Genomic DNA, 21,681 nt, shown 5'->3' with positions numbered 1-21,681 from the left:
GGGTGGCCAAGTGCTACGTGACTTAAATCTCATGTGTGTTGCGTTGCAAAAGGCCCCTGTTGACACAAGAAAACTGCTTTCTTGTTCTGCCATTTTCTGCTCTAATAAGTGTCTTCCGTCTGTCTTTGTTGGAATCCTACTCCTGTCTACAATCAGCCAATCTATCTCCAACGGTTTCCCTCTCATTCTCCTTCTCTGCCCCCCCACCTCCCCACAGGGGGGCTGTGGGTCAGCCCTCTCTCGTGGTCTCATCACTGGATTTCTTGGAACCCCTGAGGGAAGCAGGAGCGCTGGCATCCGATATAATCTCAGTTAAAGACATTGAACCATGACATTGTCTGGTCCACGGCTGAGGGCCAACTGCAGAGCCCACTTCTTTCTTACACTTGTACATCTGCAACAACACATATGCAAAACGTGGACATCAAATGTGCACAGGGCTTACAAATCTTAAGTCCAAGGAGTTACAGTCCTTTCTTTCTAGGAAAGATGTCTCGGACACTAACCAAGAAGAAAATCCTCAACCAAGTAATATCACTATTTGCTAAACAAGCGACATCCCCTCTCTAGGGAGAGTCCAAGATTTTTTCAGAGCTGAAAATGTAAAAATGGAATTTTTCTCACATGGTCATCAGACCTAAAGGTCATTAAAAAATGATGTTCTGATTGTGGTTTGTAGTCGCATTACTTTTTCAGTTTTAAATGTTTTTATGATGGTCTGCGTTGGTGGCCAGAACTGATATCCTCGTGTCCATACCACACTGAGCAAAAGAGAAGCGAAGACAACATCAAAATATCCAACTTTCAGAAACCTAGGAAATCTGTGAGGAAGTAAACTCTCTTATGAAATTCATCGGAAAAATCTGCGAGTGAAAACGCTAATCAGAGATCTGGTGCTCCACTGAAACCTTGAAATATCGTGAACCTTTTGTTGGAGGTTTACTGAGTTAAAGCTGCCTGCCACGGAAAATGTAATGTGCAGTCTAGCAAACTTCCTAGCGTTACTTCCACACCCCAGGGGCATCTTTTTTCTCTCTGTCGTAAATCAATGAGTCAAGGTGGGATAACAGTTACATGTTAATGACTAAAACAACAAGAATGCAGACCTCAGCAGGCTGCTGGGAATATTGCATCACCGTTTTAATGTGGTGGAAATCCCTTTAAAAATCTATATATTTATTTAATTTATGTATTTAGGTCAATGTTGGTAATGTTGCAAAACAGCTAGAAAAGCTGCTTGATGGTCATATTGGAGTTGGATAAATACATATCAATAAATAGCCAACTTCTTCTAAAATATATAATGCACTAGTACTGTGTGTAGTATTGGCTGTCCATATATATATATATATATATTTATTAACTTAATATTGTCTTAAAAGTAGTGGATTACTTATTGAGTATTCCCTCATCCAGTTTGTTCCAAATAGCCAAAATATGTCCCAAGGAGCAGCACATGTACACCAACCATTTACATTAACATTATACACTGTTGTTTTTTCAAAATAATAAAAAGTACAACATTGTTTGAACGCTAGCCAAAGCAAGGAATAGTTGTGGCTTTGTTGACAATCGCCAGTATTAAAAAACTAGAGTTCATCCAATGAAAATCCATGTTAGTCATTCAGCTAACATTGAACTTATTATATTTGACAACCTTCATCTAAGGCCTGTTCTATAATTGTGATTGAAAAAGATCATGGAGGAAGCCATCCCAAGTATATTTTTCACTTGGGTTATAAAGTAAGTGTATAAAGTGCAGAAGTATTATCAGCAATGTGAACTTAAAAAAGGGTATGTCACCTCAATTATATTATACTGATGCATAAACATAGCATTGTAATGATGTTGTGGTAGAGGTATGGCTGATTCAAGTATTTTGTTTATGTTATATAATGTTGGACAGTTTAATCTTTGAAAATGAAGCATATTTTCATTGTTAATCATAGGTTTTTGTTTTCACAATCTTAATCCGAAAGTCACTACCACCAAAGCTGCTGGAAAATCAATGTAGTGAAGTAAAAATGTTGCAATATTTTCATTAGAAAAGTTGTGGAGTGAAAATATGAAATGGCTTCAACTTGAATACAACATTTCAAAGGATGTTATCCATACAACTCACTCCCTACAAGCTACTGTTTTGATCAGGACTGTTTAGGGAAACACCACAACTCCACACCTGTTGCCTCAGAATGTGAGATAGAGGGGGCTTTACTTTGAAGGAATATCCTCCTTTACACAAATGTAGGCACACACACAGAGGCACACACACACACAGTAGTGTTTTGATTTACTGCTACACAACAGAGGATTGTGAAAGCCAGTGACTGCTCCCCACTTGTTCCTGTTCCTCCATCCTGCAGTCATGGGGGGTTCTCTGGCGCTTAACCAAACACACATCAACGTCTGCCACATTCAACCATAACGTTCACATTTCCAGTACACACTAATGATGTGTTAGTTTTTCCTATGGATGAAAATGTTGTCAGTTAAGACACTTTTAAAATCCATGTACGGCCTGTTAACATGCATCACACATAAGTGACAATAGGTTGTATATTGTGACATCCCCATGGAAACAACCACTGATAGATTTGCGCCAAATAGTTGTGAGAACACACACACACATAAGCACGCATGCACCCACGCAAACACGCACTATTAAACTACTATAAGGTCACCAAAAGCAACATGCTGTGTACATCTTTTGTGCCAACTATCCCTGTAGATGTGACGCCCAGCAACTCAAAGACAGAAAATCCTGCTCGGCGGTATGACGGGACTTCAAAAGAAAAGTTCACTTTTGGGGCTAAAAGGTCTGCGCCATCACCCCCGGCCACACCGAGGGGAGGTAGAGCCCTTTAAATCTCTCACTAATCATTTTCTCGACGATGTATTGTGTAGAAAAAAGGGTAATTTTGGACGGGAGCATTACATGTGTCCACATTTCTGGGGAAATTCGTCATTTTTGGGATTATCCCCCATGTGGTTAAGAGTTTAGTGATGGTTACAGCCCAGACAAGAAACGATTATACAGTCTTCAAAACATACTCACGTTCTCCGTTATCTCGGATGGGCACCCACCGCAGCACGACGACTAACCAACAAGTTGGACTTCGCATAACGGAAATGTTTTGAGAAGCATCTAAAGTAACTCAAAACGGTGTCGTTGGTGAGCAACGGGAAACTGGACATCATTGGAAAAGCTGCATGTTAAAAAGTCCGTGGCTTTCTCTCTCATTGTGAGTGCACGCCACAGTTCCTCCGCTACAAACAAAAAGAGGAAAGAAAACTTTCAGCAACGAACTTGACGCGGAAAAAAAGTGGCGACTCCTCATTTCCGCTGTCAAGAAAATATGCCGCGTTCCATCTGTCAAGAGGGAATTCACAATCACACTTCCGGCTGCTATCTTTTCAAAATAAGAGGCCTGGTATTTTAATCCATAATATTCCAAAAATATATTGATTTACTTGCAGTTAAAGTAAAATATTGGCTTCAAGAGTAGATATATAAACTAGCAGAACATAGAAAATACAAAAAGCACAAATATCTCAAAACATATAGTCCATCCATCCATCTTCTCCCGCTTATCCGTGGTCGGGTCGCGGGGGTAGCAGTTCCAGCAGAGAGCCCCAAACTTTCTTTTCCCTGGCGACATCAACCAGCTCTGACTGGGGGATCCCAAGGCGCTCCCAGGCCAGCGAAGAGATATAATCCCTCCACCTGGTCCTAGGTCTACCCCTTGGTCTCTTCCCAGCTGGACGTGCCTGGAACACCTCCCTAGGGAGGCGCCCAGGTGGCATCCTAACTAGGTGCCCGAACCACCTCAACTGGCTTCTTTCGACGCGAAGGAGGAGCGGCTCAACTCCGAGTCCCTCCCTGATGACCGAACTTCTCACCTTATCTCTAAGGGAGACACCAGCCACCCGGCGGAGGAAACCCATCTCGGCCGCTTGTATCCGCGATCTCGTTCTTTCGGTCATGACCCATCCTTCATGACCATAGGTGAGGGTAGGAACGAAAATGGCCCGGTAGACAGAGAGCTTTGCCTTCTGGCTCAGCTCCCTTTTCGTCACAAACAAAACATATAGTATTCAAGTAATAGTTAATATGAGTTCATTCTTAGTTACATTTCACCACAAAGTAAATACCATTATATATTTGTGTGTTGAAGGTAAAGTCCTTCATTTAAAATTATACTTGAAGCTACTAATGCAAAATGTAGGCTACTTAAAAGAAGCATAAAAGCATAAAAGTTCAAGTACTTGATCGGCATGCAAAATGGGCACGGTCAGTTGAATGATTTTATATTACACATTGTATTGTTTTGAATGCATTAACATTTAAACAGCATTGCCAAATAGATTAACGATGCAAACAACTTAATGTGTTAATTTACTGAGCTCAATAGTTGAACTCTAAAAGGTTACTTTCTTAGAAACTGCACATTATTTGCTTATATTTAGAATATTTGAATATTTTGAAAAACAGAAACACCTCTGCAATGCATTCAAGATGTACTTTTATGTTGAAATAATCAGACCGGAAGTGAAGTACTGGAGTTAAGTACAGTGCAAGATGTAAAGTACATAAAGGATCCAGACTTTATCAATAATTCAGATACTCAGGTTAACTTTGTTAGCTTTAATATGTCAATATTTGTCACTGTTTTAACAGTCAATTCTACACTGTTAAGTATCCTACACTGTTTGTATGATGGAGCCTAAACTGGACAATAACAAGGGCGGATTAAAAAGAGCATTTGTTGACTCAAACTCAGGTGGTGCGACCCATGGGTGTTATATTTTATGACAGTCAATCTAAATACAGCACATGAGGTTGAACATGTGCAACCAGAGGACCTAAAGCGTCCCATTTGCCTTTTGTATTTATGGTTTTTAAAATTGCACAAAAAGAGAAGAGAACATCAAAACAAACGGGTTATCTATTAGGAAATGTATATTTGTTCTACTCTAGAGACTTGCTGGGTTCTGTCAGTAGTACTTTACATTCTAATCTCCAGCAAAAAGGAAAGCCTCTTTGAATTCCTTGAAAGGTTTGAGAATACTCTAACAAGACTACAAACTGTGGCACAGCGCCACCTGGTGAGGGTCAGGCTGAACAGCACCAGCATGTGTGGTTTCATGAGGCCTGTGCCCAGGCTTTACATGAATTCAAGGGATGTGCGATGTTGGTATATTTATTCAGGTACTGTACATACATTTAAAAAAAAAAAAAAAAAAATGGTACTTTACTTGAGGATTTCCCATTACATTCTAATTTACTTTTCATATTTCAAAACAATCCTACATTATCATGTATGCAAAGAAGATGTTACCCAGCGGTGTATAAAGAAAATGAGCCCTACCTTTACCAGCCGAAACATTAGTGAATTAGACATTAATGCATAAATAATTATAATCCAGTGATTTAACATACAGCATATCCTTCTGAAATGGGACATTCTGCATTATGATTTCACTTTAAGGTTACAATCTCGAGAGACCACTGTTATGGCATTTGTATCTATGGCAACAAGCAGTAATTACATGTGTTTATCATTTTTCAGGGATATACACAGTGTTTTAGCTTGTGCTTTCTATCGGCAATGTCGCCAGACATATAGTTCTTATTCATGCAAATGTAATGGGCTTTTATCATAGGTTAAATCACCATTATGTTTTATCAATGAAGAATAGAATTAACATCTGCGCTGTAGTATTTATACTTTTACTTTATTAAAACATTTAAGTTCTTCTTCCGCCACTGCCCATCATACTGTTCTGAAAAAGTAACAAATATGTGAGAAAAAAATCCAATGTCTAAACCAGCCATACTAATTAAAAATATATATATTTTGAAGAAGAAACTAAACTTAGTCAGATATCATATTAACACTGTTTATTTAAGGGTTTACATTCAATTCTTTATAAACAAACCTCTTTTCATGGTACCATATCAGAAAAATGTGTCAAATCCACAACATTATTGGTTATTTCAAATAATACTCATATTGTGAACTATAACACTTGATAATACTTGACTACGATTGTGGAATTCAATAGAGAAAGAGAGCCTTGACCATTTTAATAATGTGAATTTAGATTGCATTTCTCTGTTGGTACTAAAAATAAATAATGATATGGTTCGTTTGACACTTTGACACATTTCTTTACATATTGTTATTATTAAAAAACGACTTTTGTCATCTATAATTACAGTAGTGCTCTTCTGGAGTTCATCAAATCGGCACGAGTATAATTTTGTTGAAATCATCAAACCTCCACACTTTACCACTACTCCCCACATTGTCATTTCTATACAAGTCAAGTGTATAAGAGAAACGATAGCGCTGTGATGCAGACTTGTCAAAAGTGATTACAAGAGCCTTTGCAAAGAAAGAAAGAAAGAAAGATAGAAAGAAAGAATAGCAGCAGTACAGTAACCCTCTCAACACAGTGGCAATGGTTGCAAGAACAATACCAGAGTTATAAAGTTAACATAAGGCAAATATAAATCAAGAGTGCTTTGTGATTGAATATAGAAATACAAAATAACTATAGTAACACAATCATTTAAAAAAGGCCCAAGACTGCTGGTGTTATTTTCCAACATGGAAGAATAAAATATTGATATACAAACCAAGAGGCTAATGTTCACATACAGGTCACAATACACTGTATGACTGAATTAAAATTATTTGATTGTAAAAAAAGGAATTATAACATAATAACTATGGCAAATAAAAAACTCCTGCGAGACAAGACAAAACATCTCCTATGAAATCCAAGAGTCAAACGAGAACTAAGTGACAGACACGTACTCTTGTGACACAGCATCATCTGGCCGCAAGCCAACAGAGGCTAAAAATACCAGTGTGTAGCTCTGAGCGAGACATGCAGCTCCACCACGGCCACTGCCGAGAGGATGACCTTAGCCGCCGCAACTTCTCTCGGTCGAGATGTGCTGCACTCGGAGAACGGAGCGGAAATTGGTCTAGTGTTCCCTGACACTAATTCTTATCTCAAAGTTACAGGAAGCTGGATTGATGTTAATTGTCTTGGTGCCTTTGCCATGAGATTATTAAAATACCATCAGCTGTACAAACAGTGCTCTTTCTCTATTTCATCATCAATCTTAAAGCAACAGGATGTCCCCTTATCTTTCTCCTCTGTATGCTGCAGATAACGTGTGACTATAGCAACCTGATCCATGGATTAGGATTTGTTTTTACGCAATGTCTCCAGATTGTTACTTGTGTGGCCTTCTTTATTTCATTTGCATAGAACACACCGTTACCCTCACGGTAAGCAGTTATTTTTATGTATTTTCAGTTGCTTAGCACCAGATTTTGCATATAGAGAACATACTTTATCAAGGTTGCTTTAGCTTTAATGAGATCTGACCCCAATACAATTGCATATGTTTGGAATATGTGTAATCTAGAGGAAGGGAGAAGAACTCTTTAAAATTGGCAATGTGAAAATAAAACAGCGTATTTCTAAATTAAGTGTAGCATCAGAAAAACTGATGCTTTTAATAAATGATTACCATTTTGATTGTCAAATATTTTATAATTGTCCTTGGCAAATGACATTCAAACCTGTTAGCATACTGTGTAATGTGTTGCGTTGTACAATGGATAGTGTTAATGTTTAAGAAAGATTGATTCCCCTGTGCCAGCCAAGATATGGAATCAATCTAGTAATCTATTTGTCTTTTTTTATCTGTGATAAGACTGCAATGTGGAAAAAAGGTCTCAGTTTTGTCGCTCGTCTGTTGGGTCGCAGAATGATCAGGAAGGAATAATAAAACTGTGGAAAAAGAGATAACCTATCTCAATAAGTTCACTTGCTCTGCAGCCACTGCACTCTCACTTCCTCCACCTCTTTGCCGTACCAGTCATGGAGTTTGGAGAAGCAGCCGGTGCCAGGGGAGACGGGGCTTTCCAGAGAAGCTCCTCGTCTCCTGCGTGGCACCGGTGGAGCCCTCACCCCATCGGCCCCTGGACCACTGTTACTCCCAGAGTCTGAGCAGGCCTCCCAGGCCGCACAGGAGGACGCTTCCTCAGCAAAGCCGTTAGCCAATGAGACTGCTGGTTTACTCCACGCAACTCCGTTCTCCTTGGGACAATCAGACATGAGCTGCACCTCATCCTGGAAGCTCCTCTGGGCAGAATAGTTGACTGCCATGGGAGGGGCCCCTGATGATGAGGATAAGGAGGATGTAGATGATGAAGATGAAGAAGAGGATGCTCCTGATCTGGACCGTGAAACTTGGTGTCTCCTGGAGGGCTTGGACCTACCCTGCAGGCCTCCAGCCCCGACGCAGTCTCCTCCTACTGCCTCCTGGATCTCCTCCAACTGCCTCTCCAGCTCCTTCACCACCAGCCTCATGTAGTCAAAGCTGGCCCTCGACAACGCTTTCACCCACGACTCCATGCCTGCTTGGTTGACAGAAGCCATCTTGTACACCCGGGCTTTGGCACAGTCAAACTTGACGGCAAAGGCGAACTCCTCGGCTGACTCGCACAGCTCCACGGTGCATCCTTCAAGGACGATGACACCGATGGGCTCTCGGCTCTCGCGCTCCTCAAAGTAGAAGAGCATGTTTCCTTTCAGGACAAACCAGCGCCGGTGATACGCTGTGTTGCGCTCACCCTTTTTGAACAGGAAGCCTGTCTTGTCTGGCGGTGAGTCACAGGTGGCGTAGTGCGCCACGCTGCGTTCGTTCAGCTTCATCCCTCCTACTTTTCCTCAGCTGGTTGTTTATACACCTTGGAACATTGTAAATGAAAGCCAAAGGGATTACTCAATATTCAGACTCCAATATTTTTGCCAAGTTGGTTTTCACATACAAGGAATTTGCTATGGTGTATTGGTCAGAGACAAGAAACATTAATATAAAGTAGAACACTTTTTTGAATGTCAATTCAATTACACAATGTAACTGTATAAAAAGAAAGAGCTAGGCAGAATGTGCAAGTATATATTCAAGGAGATATGCACATGTTTGCAGAGATGCATAGCAATGTACAGAGATAATAGTCCAGAAAGATGTGCATCAAAACGCATTAACTACTGTACGCTAAAGTAATGGAGTTCAAGGATGTCACAAGACTCTGTGGCTTTTCCTTCCAGCAGGTTTGGCTTATTCAAAAGTTTATTTATAAAGCACATTTAAAAGCGATTTTTGGTCGGGCCAAAGTGCTGTACATGTAATAAATACTATAATCACTTAAAAACACATTACTACAATCACAATAAAAGACAATAAATTACAACAGATATATAGAAAACACAGGGAAAAGTCAGGAGTCGTGCTCCGCTCTGACTAAAAGGCCAGGGAGAAGAAGTGTGTTTTAAGAGTAGATTTAAAAACCCCTAGGGTCTGGGCCGACCTCACATGGAGGGGCAGAGTGTTCCAGAGCCTGGGGCCAGCTGCTGTGAAGGCTCGGTGCCCTCGGGTTTTGAGCCTTATTAGTTCCCTCTTGTGTTTTAATCAGTGTTACTCAAAGAAGAACCTGCTTACTCTTTGCCCTCAGTGCTGCTGGCTGTTTACTTTCAGTTTATTGACATGGTAATATCATATTAAAGGATGTGAGTTGTTTTATGATCAGTAGGCGGAACAGTTTATTTGCAAGTCTCTTGTTTAAAAAAAAAGGGAAAAAAAGAGGTCAGCACAAAGGGTAAGGTACAAAACAAAAAGGGTTGGACTCCTGGGAACTTTAGAGGGGAAGATGTTTGCCGAGGTTCAACCTACATTCTCTGGTCTCCTCTTTCTGAGTCCTCCTGCCAGCCTTCATGGCAGTGCAAACACCTTTTTTGTGTTTACCCATCACACTAAAGGTGCATAGACATAACCTCTGGCATGGTTCTGCTACAGTAAAACCATATTGTAGTATAAAAAACGACTCAATGCCCATATAGGCCTAAAATGTGTTGTGTTATCCGCTCTGTAATCACATGTTCAACTGTAAACTAGGACTCAGCCTTCCCTCTTTGTAAACAACAACTAATCCAACTAATCTGTTAACAAGTTATAGCACTGGATAATGGTGTTACTTCTTCTATCACCTTATATAGCAATGCGTTTGTGTTAATTTAGTTTTTACTTACGTGTTTATCTCATAGCCACCACTGTCCTCTTGTCACATCTGAAGCTCATTACTTAAAATGTCTCCATCTTCTTTTGGGTTTTTCTGCCCCTCCAAATAAAAAGAAAGATATGTTACACACACTTACTCCAAAACTGCTGGTATTATCAATCAGATCGTAGTGTCTCTGTTTTGTACAAGAGCTTGTGGCAAATAAGCCAAGTTTGTCTCAGACATGAGAGGCTAACATGTCACACATTAGCAGTTTTTTCCACCTCTGCTAGCAACAATAGTTTGGACGAATGATTCAGACTGCTGGCTGCTTTCTGGGAATGGTCACAAGCTTTTGACACATCAGCAATTTGCGGAAATGTATCTCGGGATACATCTAACATATTTAGTAGTACAACACTTTACATGAACACTGCCGGAAATAAAGAAAGTCTATCTCTGTGTTAACTAGCTTAACGCATTAGGCGTCTTTCGTGAATAAAAATGAGCATCTGGCGTCAGCATTTTCGACTGAGCACTAGCTAGCACCTACAGTTGTGCACTGGCAGTTAGTGAAACCCACATGTATGGCAGTATTGTGGTAAATAACTATTAATTACCTGGAGATAAAGACGCCACCGCCTGTCATATAGATAAAATCACTGTCGTTTGTTTTTGCTTTATCTCTCTTCGTACTTTCTTTCCTTTTTCTTCCCTGTAACGTGACCGACTGAGAAGCCGCATTGTTGTGTACAGCGCGACCAGCACGACTGGGCGGGGATGTCATTACAGCTCTCCTGCGGATGGAAGGTTCTCCATCCGGATGAGCTGTACGTTAAAACAAACGCACCCTGTGTTTGCCCTTGGAGTGGGTGCGTTTAGACAATATTGCTACAGGCTGATTGTAGCTGGCACCATGTATGGAGAGCCACCTGCAAGATTTTAGCTTGAGCCCCTTAACAATATACAGCCAATTCCAACCCCAATTCTGTCACACGTAAACGGCAACACCTTTTTGTTTTTAGTTGTATTGTTTAAAAAAAAAGCAACATCATTCGGCTTGTCTGATGTGGAGAGAAAAAGGAGAGCCTGATCATGCATCACCAGAAGGTGCTGTAGGTGACCCAGGATTTTCAGGAGTTGGATTACAATGTAACAAAAGTGCATCATAATGAGAGAAGGGGAGTATTAAAGTCCCACTATATTAATTAAAAGCTACTGGTGGTGAACCGCAGCCAATCATAGCATCTCATTGTAGCCGACAGCATTCTAAACACACACTGCAAGAGTAATTACACCTAGCATCCATGCACAAAACATGTAATAAATGAGCAGTTCATGCATGATGCATGCTGCTATGCATACTAATTGATGAAAATGTGAAGGCTTACAAAAGGAGATGGAAAAGCATTTGAATGAACTGTTACAAGCAGGGTTAATGTAGGTTAATTAGACTATAGTCAATAAAAAATACTTATTTTTCAAGGACCCAACTACTGACTGACTTAACTCAGTGTAGCTACAGGAGATGTAACATCAATTTGTTTTCCAAACTATGCCCATTGGTTTATAGACCTGTCACTGGAGTTAGTTCAGAATATGATGAGCAATGAGCATTACAATACATTCATTTTATTGTGAATATAATAATTAGTATGTTTTAACTGCTAACATTGACAATAATGCCAATGATTATTGCCAAGTTGTTAAAAACATAAAGGTTTTGTTTCTTCAGCAACAATTTGTTGCCCATTTACATATCATGAGAGCTGCCCGGTGAGACCTTCCTTTACCATTTTTACTTTTTTGAGTTTGTTGCCATCTCGCCCAAGCATACAAAACATTGAGCTAAAGATGTACTATTCCCATGCAAATGTTCTATGCCCATTTTGTGGTATTCCACTATTTGCTATCCTGTGACCCTGTCCTACATTTGAAGGCATGGAGATTTGGCTTTGGCCCGTTTAATTACTGTGTACGATCATGATGAGTCACTGTGAATTCATTGGAATGTCTTCTGGAGACAGCTGATGGCCTTTAGCATCGCCAGCCTGCTATCTCATCACACTAATCTTCAATTAACTGACGCAGCTGCTGGTGCCATTTCATGTAGGATATTCCTCTTTCTGAAAGGTTTCATCACACTGTGTTTTGGTAGCTTGGATTAAGGGTGATGATCTTGAAGCCGGTTTAATTTCTTCTATTTAACTCACAGTTCACAAAGACTTGACACAGCTAATGCTAAAGACATCAAATCAACCATTTCTGCACTTGAATCATTCGGTTCATAAAATACACAGACACGCTGACATTTAGTGTAAAGTGTTTACTTCTCACAGGGTATTTTCCAACATTTTGTGAAAACACGACAAAATATCACCAAAAGCTTTTTTCAGCCAGTCCCGTTATCCATAAAACTCGTTGATCCAGAGTGATTCATTCATGAATTCAGTCTCTGGCCCTTTCTCATTTCATCAAATCCCCCTCCTCGACTCCTCGACTCCTCGGTCCTCCGGTAGTGACCCGGAAATGAATTTTAGCGCGCCATGTTGAAGGACATCTAATTTCTCTAAATGCACTTCGAGGACCGAGGATCGAGCGTCGAGGAGGCTCTCTGGAGGAGCTATAACCGAGGATACACTGATGGGTCCTCCACGGTCCTCCACGGCTCCTTCATGGATGCATTTCCGGCAACAGAGATGTTTCAAAGAGTCGTGACGCACGGTCGGACTCTGCATGCATCCCCTGGATATTATTTTATTAACGGCTTTCATCGCGACGCGATGTTTACAGTGAGAACAGCTGTGAGGTCTGCAGAAAGCAGAGCAGTGTGTATAATATATATCACTCAGTATAACAGGCCTACATTACTCTCTGTATTTGCTGTAGTTTAGTAGATATCTACAAACAAAGAGTCGATATTTTTCTAAAACCATTTAGTGCTTACACAACGGCTGTAGCCTGTTTTAGGAGCTGTGTGTGTGTGTGTGTGTGTGTGTGTGTGTGTGTGTGTGTGTGTGTGTGTGTGTGTGTGTGTGTGTGTGTGTGTGTGTGTGTGTGTGTGTGTGTGTGTGTGTGTGTGTGTGTGTGTGTGTGTGTGTGTGTGTGTGTGTGTGTGTGTGTGTGTGTGTGTGGTGTTTGTGGTACAGTGTGTGCATAGATGCAGCGGACAGACAGGTCTCAGTTGGTTTGGTGTCCTCTGCTTACTTGTAATACTTGTAAATACAACTTTTGGCCCGTAATTTATTTCCCTCATTGTAGCGACCAGAGGGGAGAGGGAGGGGGAGAGGGAGGGGGGGGTATCCAGTCTCTGATAGTGTTACGTTATTATGAGTGCTCTGTTTGATTCTGAAATTGTATATATAAATATATACATATATATGTGTGTGTGCGTGTCCGCATCTGTAGCCTGTTATTGTCTCATTATACCGCACTGTGAATTAATCAAAGTAAATATATAAGTCATCATGAACACATCTGTCCATCAGACAGAGGGCTGCTGTGCCTTCTGTCATCATTAATGGACGTCTCTTTAAAATGACCGCTCAGAGGAGAGGAGTTCTCATTTCTCTAACCGCCTGCTGCTTCCCCTCCTCTCTCCTCGGTTCCCCTCCTCGGCTCCTCCGCTCGCATCTCCTGTGGGCGGGACTAAGTATCGAGGATAGGAGTCGGGGAGTCGAGGAGGGGAGTTCGAGAAATGAGAAAGGGCCTCTGTGTCCAGTGAGAACAAAGAGGTGGAGTTTAGAAGTGTGATGCCTCCAGTCTGAATAGGAAGAGAGGCTGTGTTGTTGCTCTCCAGTGTACATTTCCAAATGTTATTGATCAAAAATGGCCTGTCTCTTATTGTCTGTTTCTTTATATTCAGTTTGTCCTGATGGCATACTCTATAATCTCTGGTTTATAAAGTGCTATACAAATACAATGTATTATTGTCCGTATTTGATTGGTCCAAGCAAAGTAGACATTTGACAGTTTTAAAGTGACTTCATATGAGGAAATGAGGGGGAGTGCTGCTTAACTCTGTATTATGGCGCATTTCCACTGCAGCGGGTAGCCCCGTTTAAGCGTCCTTAACCGTCCTCAAGCGGCCAGGCCAGTTTTTGGTGGCCTTTCCATATAGCCTAGCACCGGCTAGGGGGTACTTTTTCCCTCTTTTTTGCCGGTGTTCCGGTTTAACTGGTTCCCCGATCAACTGGTTGAGAGATGTGGAGGCGTGGCCTTCGACTGAAATACACATTTCAATCGCTTCTTCTGTCGTTTACATACATCTTTTGATATATTTGGCTGGATAGGAACACTTTGATGCACATTCAGTACCAGTGTGTGAGGTTGTGGTTACGATGGCGATATCCGGACGCGAACAGCGAGGACTGCAAAAAGAAAAACGAGTTGACTGGGGATGTCTGTTCAAAACATTGCGAGCTCCAATAAATCATTTAAACCAGCTATTGTTGCCATACTTATTACTGAATATCGTTCTTAATGTGATACCAAGTCCATCTGAGACCTGTGTACACCTTCAGACAGCCTCCAAGTGAAGCACACGTTGTTTACTCACAGTTTGAAAGCAGCGTGGAGAAGTCTTCAGCTGTGTTAAGCTGTGATCCGCTCGAATAAATCCTTAAAACCAGCTATTGTTGCCCAACTTATCACTGAATATCATTCCTAATGTGATACCAAGTCCATCTGAGACATGTGTACACCTTCAGACAGCCTCCCAGTGAAGCGTACGTTGTTTACTCAGAGTTTGAAAGCAGCGTGGAGAAGTTTTCAGCTGTGTTAAACTGTGATCCTCTCAGGTAAACTGTGATTCGCTCAGGGTCAACTGGGATCCACCCAGGGGAAAATGGGATCCGCCGAGGTTAAACTGTGTTACGACTTCTGTGGCTATCTACCAGCGATCATGTTTAATATGAAAGACACACACATATACATCCCATATAAAAACGCCATTCTGCAGCACTCATCCAGATAAGATGTGACTGTTAACTCGTTTTGCAAAGATAGCAGCAGAAATGTCATTGCTGCATGTGCAGGGATATTAGACTTTAAAATGCTGATGGGTCATTAATGTTGGTCTCGGCAAACAATATTAGGAATCCTCTATTCAAACATAATAATTCAGTGTGCATCGACATGAAAATAACAAAAGTTCATGCTGGACTCAAACCCGAGTCCCAACAGCAAAAGTCACTCCTGCCCTGCGCGTTATGAGTGCGCCGCGGATCAACACGACACCACGGTAAAACTAACAGTTATCACAACATAATGTGGGCTCGCAGGCTGATAAACTAGGATTCGGAGAAACAAATAGTTTTTTCGGAGTTTAGACACTGCAGAGTTTCCGAAGACACTACACTACCCAGAATCCCCAGCTATCGTTTGGGACTACAACATCCGCCTTGCTTTACAAACCCCGTGATTAGCCCTCAAGCTCTGTGATTGGATATTGGAGTGGCAGTGCGACAAGGATACCCTGAGCGTCAAAGCTCTTTGAAATGGAATGGAACCACGCCAGACTATCCAAAACTGGACTTGGACGGGTCCAGCCCGGCCCTCCCCCCCAGAATTACACTTGCTGGCTATTGTGTGTTTCGCAACATGTTCTATGGCACGTCTCTACTGGGAAATGTAGTTTTAAAAGACGTTTTAGTATTTCCCACAATTAGAAGTTGCCAGTATTAAACTGTATACATCCCTGGAGGTTTAGGGGACACGAAACACATTGGTGTTATCAAATTTAAAACATATAATTAATACATGGGTGAAAATTGCTTGTGTCCATAATGGGCAGCATTAATACCACATGACAGCTGGTCTTATGTCTGTGTCTTATGGTCTTATGTCTGTTGTTAATTGATAAGCCTGAAACATGCACTTGTCAAGGTTCAGATGCACATTTAGCAAATATGGCAGTAGCCATCGATCATCTTAAGATAAGATACTTTATTGATCCCAAGTTGGGAAATGTTTTTGTTACAGCAGCATGTACTACTTTGTTCTACTCCACTACAATTCAGAGGTTAACCTGGTATTTTTACTCTACTACATTTATTTGTGTTACTTTGCAGATTCTGATTAATGATGTGAAATATAAACAACCCTTAAATCAGACTTTAGTTACACCTGAGTAAAATTCAGCCTTATCAGTTTGTCTGTTTTGCACATCCTCCTGTTAATATCTTTGGACGTCCTGCACTAAACTGTTTTATTGTAGGTATCACTACAGTATCTTCTAGATATTTTCCATTCTATATTTCTATCATTGACCCCTATTTTGTATGTAGGCTACTCTTAATATTTAAATGTTTTCATCAATAACTAAATAAATATAACTTATTCAACAACTACATTCAATAACGTGCTTTAACCACTAGGAGGTGCGGTTTAGACCAGTGGTCTAGTTAATAAAACATAATAATATCGTACATAATATGACTATTCACTTTATTGTGAGTTTAAAACAGAACAGTAAAGGAAAATACAGTTTCAGTCTCTCGATGTGAAGCTTATGCATTGTACCATGAACCTGTATAGACCTGTAACAGTCAACTGCATGAGGAGTTGGAAAGGTAGTTCAGAAAATCAGTAATATCTTTAAAAACTACAAAAAAGTCCCTTTCTGTCAGCTGTGTAAATACAGACTATCTACTAATTGGATCAAATATAAAAGTCAGCCGAATTAGTGTTGATACTGCAAGGAGACGTATTCTGTGAAAAGAAATGGAAGATGTTGTTTAATTGTTGATATATTTATGGTCCACGTCACGTATTCAGTTTTGGCGGCATCTCTTCCAGTTTGTCAAAAGGTCTTCTGATCAGGGCTCTATAAATACATATCTAGGGCAGGTATGTCATATTTAATGCAGCCGAACCGTGTATTACAATGCCGTTATGTGATGACTTTCAAAGAGAAAAGCAAGAACACTCGGAATAAAGTATTATTATTTTTTTTTTTAATGTTTTCCGATTTCATATCACATAAACACCATATCCCGACGTGCATTGCGGCGTGATTTTAGCCTATCAAAACCTCTGAAAAAAGAAACGTGTCTCTCAGAATCGAAAGAGAAAAACCTATGGGAAAAACACAAAAGCATTGTACACAATTTAAACCAATTAATGTCGTATAATTAACTAGGATAAACTGATGTTTTTTTAGTGGATGAGTAGTGCAGATATCACTGTTAAATCATTTGATCATTGGTTTTATTATGAAAACGGCGAGACCGGAAATACTGTTTTCAACCCGTAACTTTACATGGAAGCTTGTCGCATATACACGTTCTCCTGACGAAATCTCAAATCATCTTCGTAATATCTATCAAACTATAGATCCTATATATCGACTGGACGTGGATTCTAAAAGTACAATATATACTTCTCGCTAGAAATCTAATCATAACGCGTTTTAATGGCCAAACTATCCTACAATTTAGGATTTTACAGAGAGGGTTATTTGTGAATAAACAACCCTCTGTAACGTTTGCATTCAACGGGAGCACTAGAGGCCGACCATTTTAAAACGTAATTATAGGTCGTATTAAGCGCTTGAACAAACGACATATTTGGTCGTAATAAGGTTCTTAAACAATCGACCCATTTGGTCGTATGAGTTGGAGGACTTGTTGTTATTTTCATGTCGATGCACACTGAATTATTATGTTTGAATAGAGGATTCCTAATATTGTTTGCCGAGACCAACATTAATGACCCATCAGCATTTTAAAGTATAATATCCCTGCACATGCAGCAATGACATTTCTGCTGCTATCTTTGCAAAACGAGTTAACAGTCACATCTTATCTGGATGAGTGCTACAGAATGGCGTTTTTATAAGGGATGTATATGTGTGTGTCTTTCATATTAAACATGATCGCTGGTAGATAGCCACAGAACTCGTAACACAGTTTAACCTCGGCGGATCCCATTTTCCCATGGGCGAATCACAGTTTACCTGAGAGGATCACAGTTTAACACAGCTGAAAACTTCTCCACGCTGCTTTCAAACTCTGAGTAAACAACGTACGCTTCACTGAGAGGCTGTCTGAAGGTGTACACATTTCATTTAATTTCAAACCTTTATTTAACCAGATTGGTCCCATTGAGATCATAGATCTCTTTTTCAAGGGAGACCTGCAGCATATAGGTTCCACATGAAACATAAAACAATAAAGGACATTATACATTATATTTACAGGATACATAGTTATAGACATTTACAAGTGCCCATTGTATCAGCAAGCATTTCATTTAGCCTAGCTTTAAAAACATGCAGAGGAATGAGATTGCTCAGTTTCAATTCTTGCTGAAGATTGTTCCAAGCAAGTGGAGCTGCGCACATAAAAGCTGACTTACCTAAAACAGTCCTTGCTCTTGGCACATCTAACAAGACTACATCATGTGACCTCAGACAATAGCTGCTTGCAACTCTCTGTGTTATCAGAGAGCAGATATAATACGGGAGTTTACCCAACATAGCTTTATAAATAAAAGTGTACCAGTGACTGAGCCTCCGTACAGAGAGTGATGGTAAACCTGCCTTGGTATACAGTGTACAGTGATGTGTAAGCGCTTTACAATTTGTGACAAATCTCAGAGCACTGTGACACGCAGCATCCAATTTGCTCAGGTAATTGGCAGGTGCATTCATATACAACAAATCCCCATAATCCAACACAGGTAAAAAGGTCACAGTGACTAGCCTTTTCCTGGCCTCAAGCGAGAAGCAGGACTTGTTTCTGTAGAAGAAACCTAGCCTAACCCTCAGTTTTTTAAGCAGGTTATTGACATGACGTTTAAAAGAGAGACAATCATCAAGCCAGATACCAAGGTATTTGTAACAGGCAACAACTTCAAGTTTTGTTCCTTGCGTAGTTACAATATCTAAAACAGGCTCTGGTGTCTTTTTAGCTTTTGAAAAGAGCATTACCTTGGTTTTATCCACATTTAAAAGAAGCTTTAATTCAGAGAGCTGAGTCTGAATAATGTTAAAAGCAGCTTGTAATTTAACAACAGCCTCTTTAATGGAGGGACCTGCACAATACATCACAGTATCATCCGCATAAAAATGTAAAGTAGCTTCATCCACATTATCACCTACACTGTTAATATATATGGAGAATAAAAGTGGTCCTAAAACAGAACCTTGTGGTACACCATTAGAAATGTTTAACCATTCAGAAGACAGTCCATCAAAATGAACACATTGGGACCTTTCAGAGAGGTAGTTTACAAACCACCCCACTGCATTGCTGGATATGCCTATACTGAGTAGCCTCTGCTTTAAAATGCGATGATCAACGGTGTCAAATGCTTTGGAAAGGTCAATAAACAGAGCTACTCAACACTGCTTATTATCTAAAATAGTAGTAATGTCATTTACCACTTTCATTGTCGCAGATGGACTTGGTATCACATTAGGAACGATATTCAGTGATAAGTCGGGCAACAATAGTTGGTTTTAAGGATTTATTCGAGCGGATCACAACTTAACACAGCTGAAGACTTCTCCACGCTGCTTTCAAACTGTGAGTAAACAACGTGTGCTTCACTTGGAGGCTGTCTGAAGGTGTACACAGGTCTCAGATGGACTTGGTATCACATTAAGAACGATATTCAGTAATAAGTCTGGCAACAATAGCTGGTTTAAATGATTTATTGGAGCTCGCAATGTTTTGAACAGAAATCCCCAGTCAACTCGTTTTTCTTTTTGCAGTCCTCGCTGTTCGCGTCCGGATATCGCCATCGTAACCACAACCTCACACACTGGTACTGAATGTGCATCAAAGTGTTCCTATCTAGCCAAATATACCAAAATATTTATGTAAACGACAGAAGAAGCGATCGAAATGTGTATTTCAGTCGAAGGCCACGCCTCCACATCTGTCAACCAGTTGATCGGGGAACCAGTTTTCCGGAACACCGGCCAACGTTGGGAGGGAGGCCTGGACTCTGCAACGGCTTTACTGGAGTCCCTGCAAGGTACGCTCACTTCTAACAAAGAAGTCTATTTTATCCTTACATTAATGTTCGACAACCCATGCATTTATGTCAAGTCATTTTGCTGTTCTAGATGATTACATTGGGACTAGTGAGGAGGAACATTCCCGAACAACGAGTGATGGCAGTGTTCCGTCCACAACATCGTCATCGAATCCAGAACGGACCCCAGCTCGACCACAGACACCAGCCGAAGAACCGACACCAACTCAACCACCAACGCCGAGTGCCATCACGACACCGCAGCGTGTGGTTCTAGGTAAGAAATAGAAATGGCAAAACGACTGGAATTGTGTTTTGTTTTTTTAAACCTTGGATCATCCATCGTCAGTAATTAAAATAAGCTATACCACTGTGTGGAAATGCTCTGTTACAAGTAAAGTCTTAGCTAGTAAGCAGCTAGTACAGTTGTGTGTGACATCCTATCATATACATATTTATATTCATTATCAACAGGCTGGACATAATGTAATTCACTTTCACAATCATTGTAAACATCTAGGGCCAGAACTTTCTTTAGTTCACTTTACTGTTGTTCTGTTTATACAAGGGCTGTCAGTCGATTAAAATATTTAATCGCGAGTAATCGCATGATTGTCCATAGTTAATCGCGATTAATCGCTAATTAATCGCACATTTTTGATCTGTTCTAAATGTACCTTAGAGGAATATTTTTCTTAAGTTTTTAATACTCTTATCAACATGAGTGGACAAATATGCTTTATGCTAATGTTTATTATCATTTGAACAATGACAAATATTCTCATGAATATTAAACACAACAACCTCTGAACATTACAAATATTCGCCTCAATTCAACCTGGAACCTCTCTCATACAATAATACAATACAAATTGTGTGTGTGTGTGTGTGTGTGTGTGTGTGTGTGTGTGTGTGTGTGTGTGTGTGTGTGTGTGTGTGTGTGTGTGTGTGTGTGTGTGTGTGTGTGTGTGTGTGTGTGTGTGTGTGTGTGTGTGTGTGTGTGTGATGGATCGTTGGAGCTATCCTATGTGCAACTCAAGGCATATGCTCGAACGGGAGCTGCCTGGACACTGCAATCATGTTGCGCACTATCCGTGCTGAGTGTGCTGACTTTTCGTACAATGTCCCACTGTCTGGCTTCCTGCATAAAGTCAAGTGCTCGGCGCAGTTGTGGCGAAATGTCGCTCCTCTGTTTTCATTTAAACAGCTCCTTATATCCGTTAGCGCAGCTAGCTAGCACCAGATGCTAACAACAACAATGCACTTAAGGTCTCTCTCTCGCTCGCTCGGGCCACTCATACACACGTCCTCCCAATAGCCAGTCGGTGCCTGCCGGTGAGCGTGGAAGTGTGGTCTGCAGCAAGCGGGCGGCAGGAGCGGGGCTGTCAGCATCAGCTTGTAGATGGTATTTTAAACTCGATGCGCTCTGAAACTACGGGGCGGCCGAAAAAAAAAAAATACACATGCTATAAAATAATTAGTGGCGTTAATTTTTTTTTTACGCGTTAACTTGACAGCCCTAGTTTAAACTTTATACATGTTATTCTTATATCCATGTGTGACCTGTACCTGTCCAGTCTTTTTTCCTTATTGCTAATTATTATCTTAT

General features: G+C 40.5%; 2 protein-coding genes across 4 annotated transcripts in view; both read right to left on the bottom strand.

Moving 5' to 3' along the window:
- The window catches only part of sh2b3 (SH2B adaptor protein 3), a 43,674-nt gene extending 40,336 nt beyond the window's left edge, over positions 1-3,338 (bottom strand). For both annotated transcript variants that reach the window (XM_034091151.2, XM_034091150.2), the window contains exon 1: positions 3,056-3,338. The gene's annotated coding sequence lies outside the window, so the exon portion shown is untranslated. The remainder of the gene's footprint in view (positions 1-3,055) is intronic.
- Positions 3,339-5,887: 2,549 nt separating this feature from the next.
- On the bottom strand, positions 5,888-10,848 carry pheta1 (PH domain containing endocytic trafficking adaptor 1). Of its 2 annotated transcripts, none has more exons than XM_034091446.2 (3): positions 10,709-10,848; positions 10,120-10,208; positions 5,888-8,777 (listed from the first exon to the last, which is right to left on the bottom strand). In XM_034091446.2, the coding sequence occupies exon 3, from the start codon at positions 8,740-8,742 to the stop codon at positions 7,849-7,851; it is 894 nt and encodes a 297-aa protein (XP_033947337.1). In that variant the 5' UTR covers positions 8,743-8,777; positions 10,120-10,208; positions 10,709-10,848; the 3' UTR covers positions 5,888-7,848. The 2 variants fall into 2 exon arrangements, with proteins under 2 accessions (XP_033947337.1, XP_033947338.1); XM_034091447.2 differs by having other exon boundaries at positions 10,120-10,202.
- Between the last annotated feature and the right edge of the window lie 10,833 nt (positions 10,849-21,681).

This window comes from Pseudochaenichthys georgianus, chromosome 9 (genome assembly GCF_902827115.2).
Source record: "Pseudochaenichthys georgianus chromosome 9, fPseGeo1.2, whole genome shotgun sequence".
In the NCBI taxonomy this organism is placed as follows: Eukaryota; Metazoa; Chordata; class Actinopteri; order Perciformes; family Channichthyidae; genus Pseudochaenichthys; species Pseudochaenichthys georgianus.
This window is presented reverse-complemented; position numbering and strand designations above follow the sequence as displayed.

Excerpts from the sequence above, each read along its gene's own strand:
- pheta1 (XM_034091446.2), bottom strand. The coding sequence starts at position 8,742 with ATGAAGCTGAACGAACGCAGCGTGGCGCACTACGCCACCTGTGACTCA.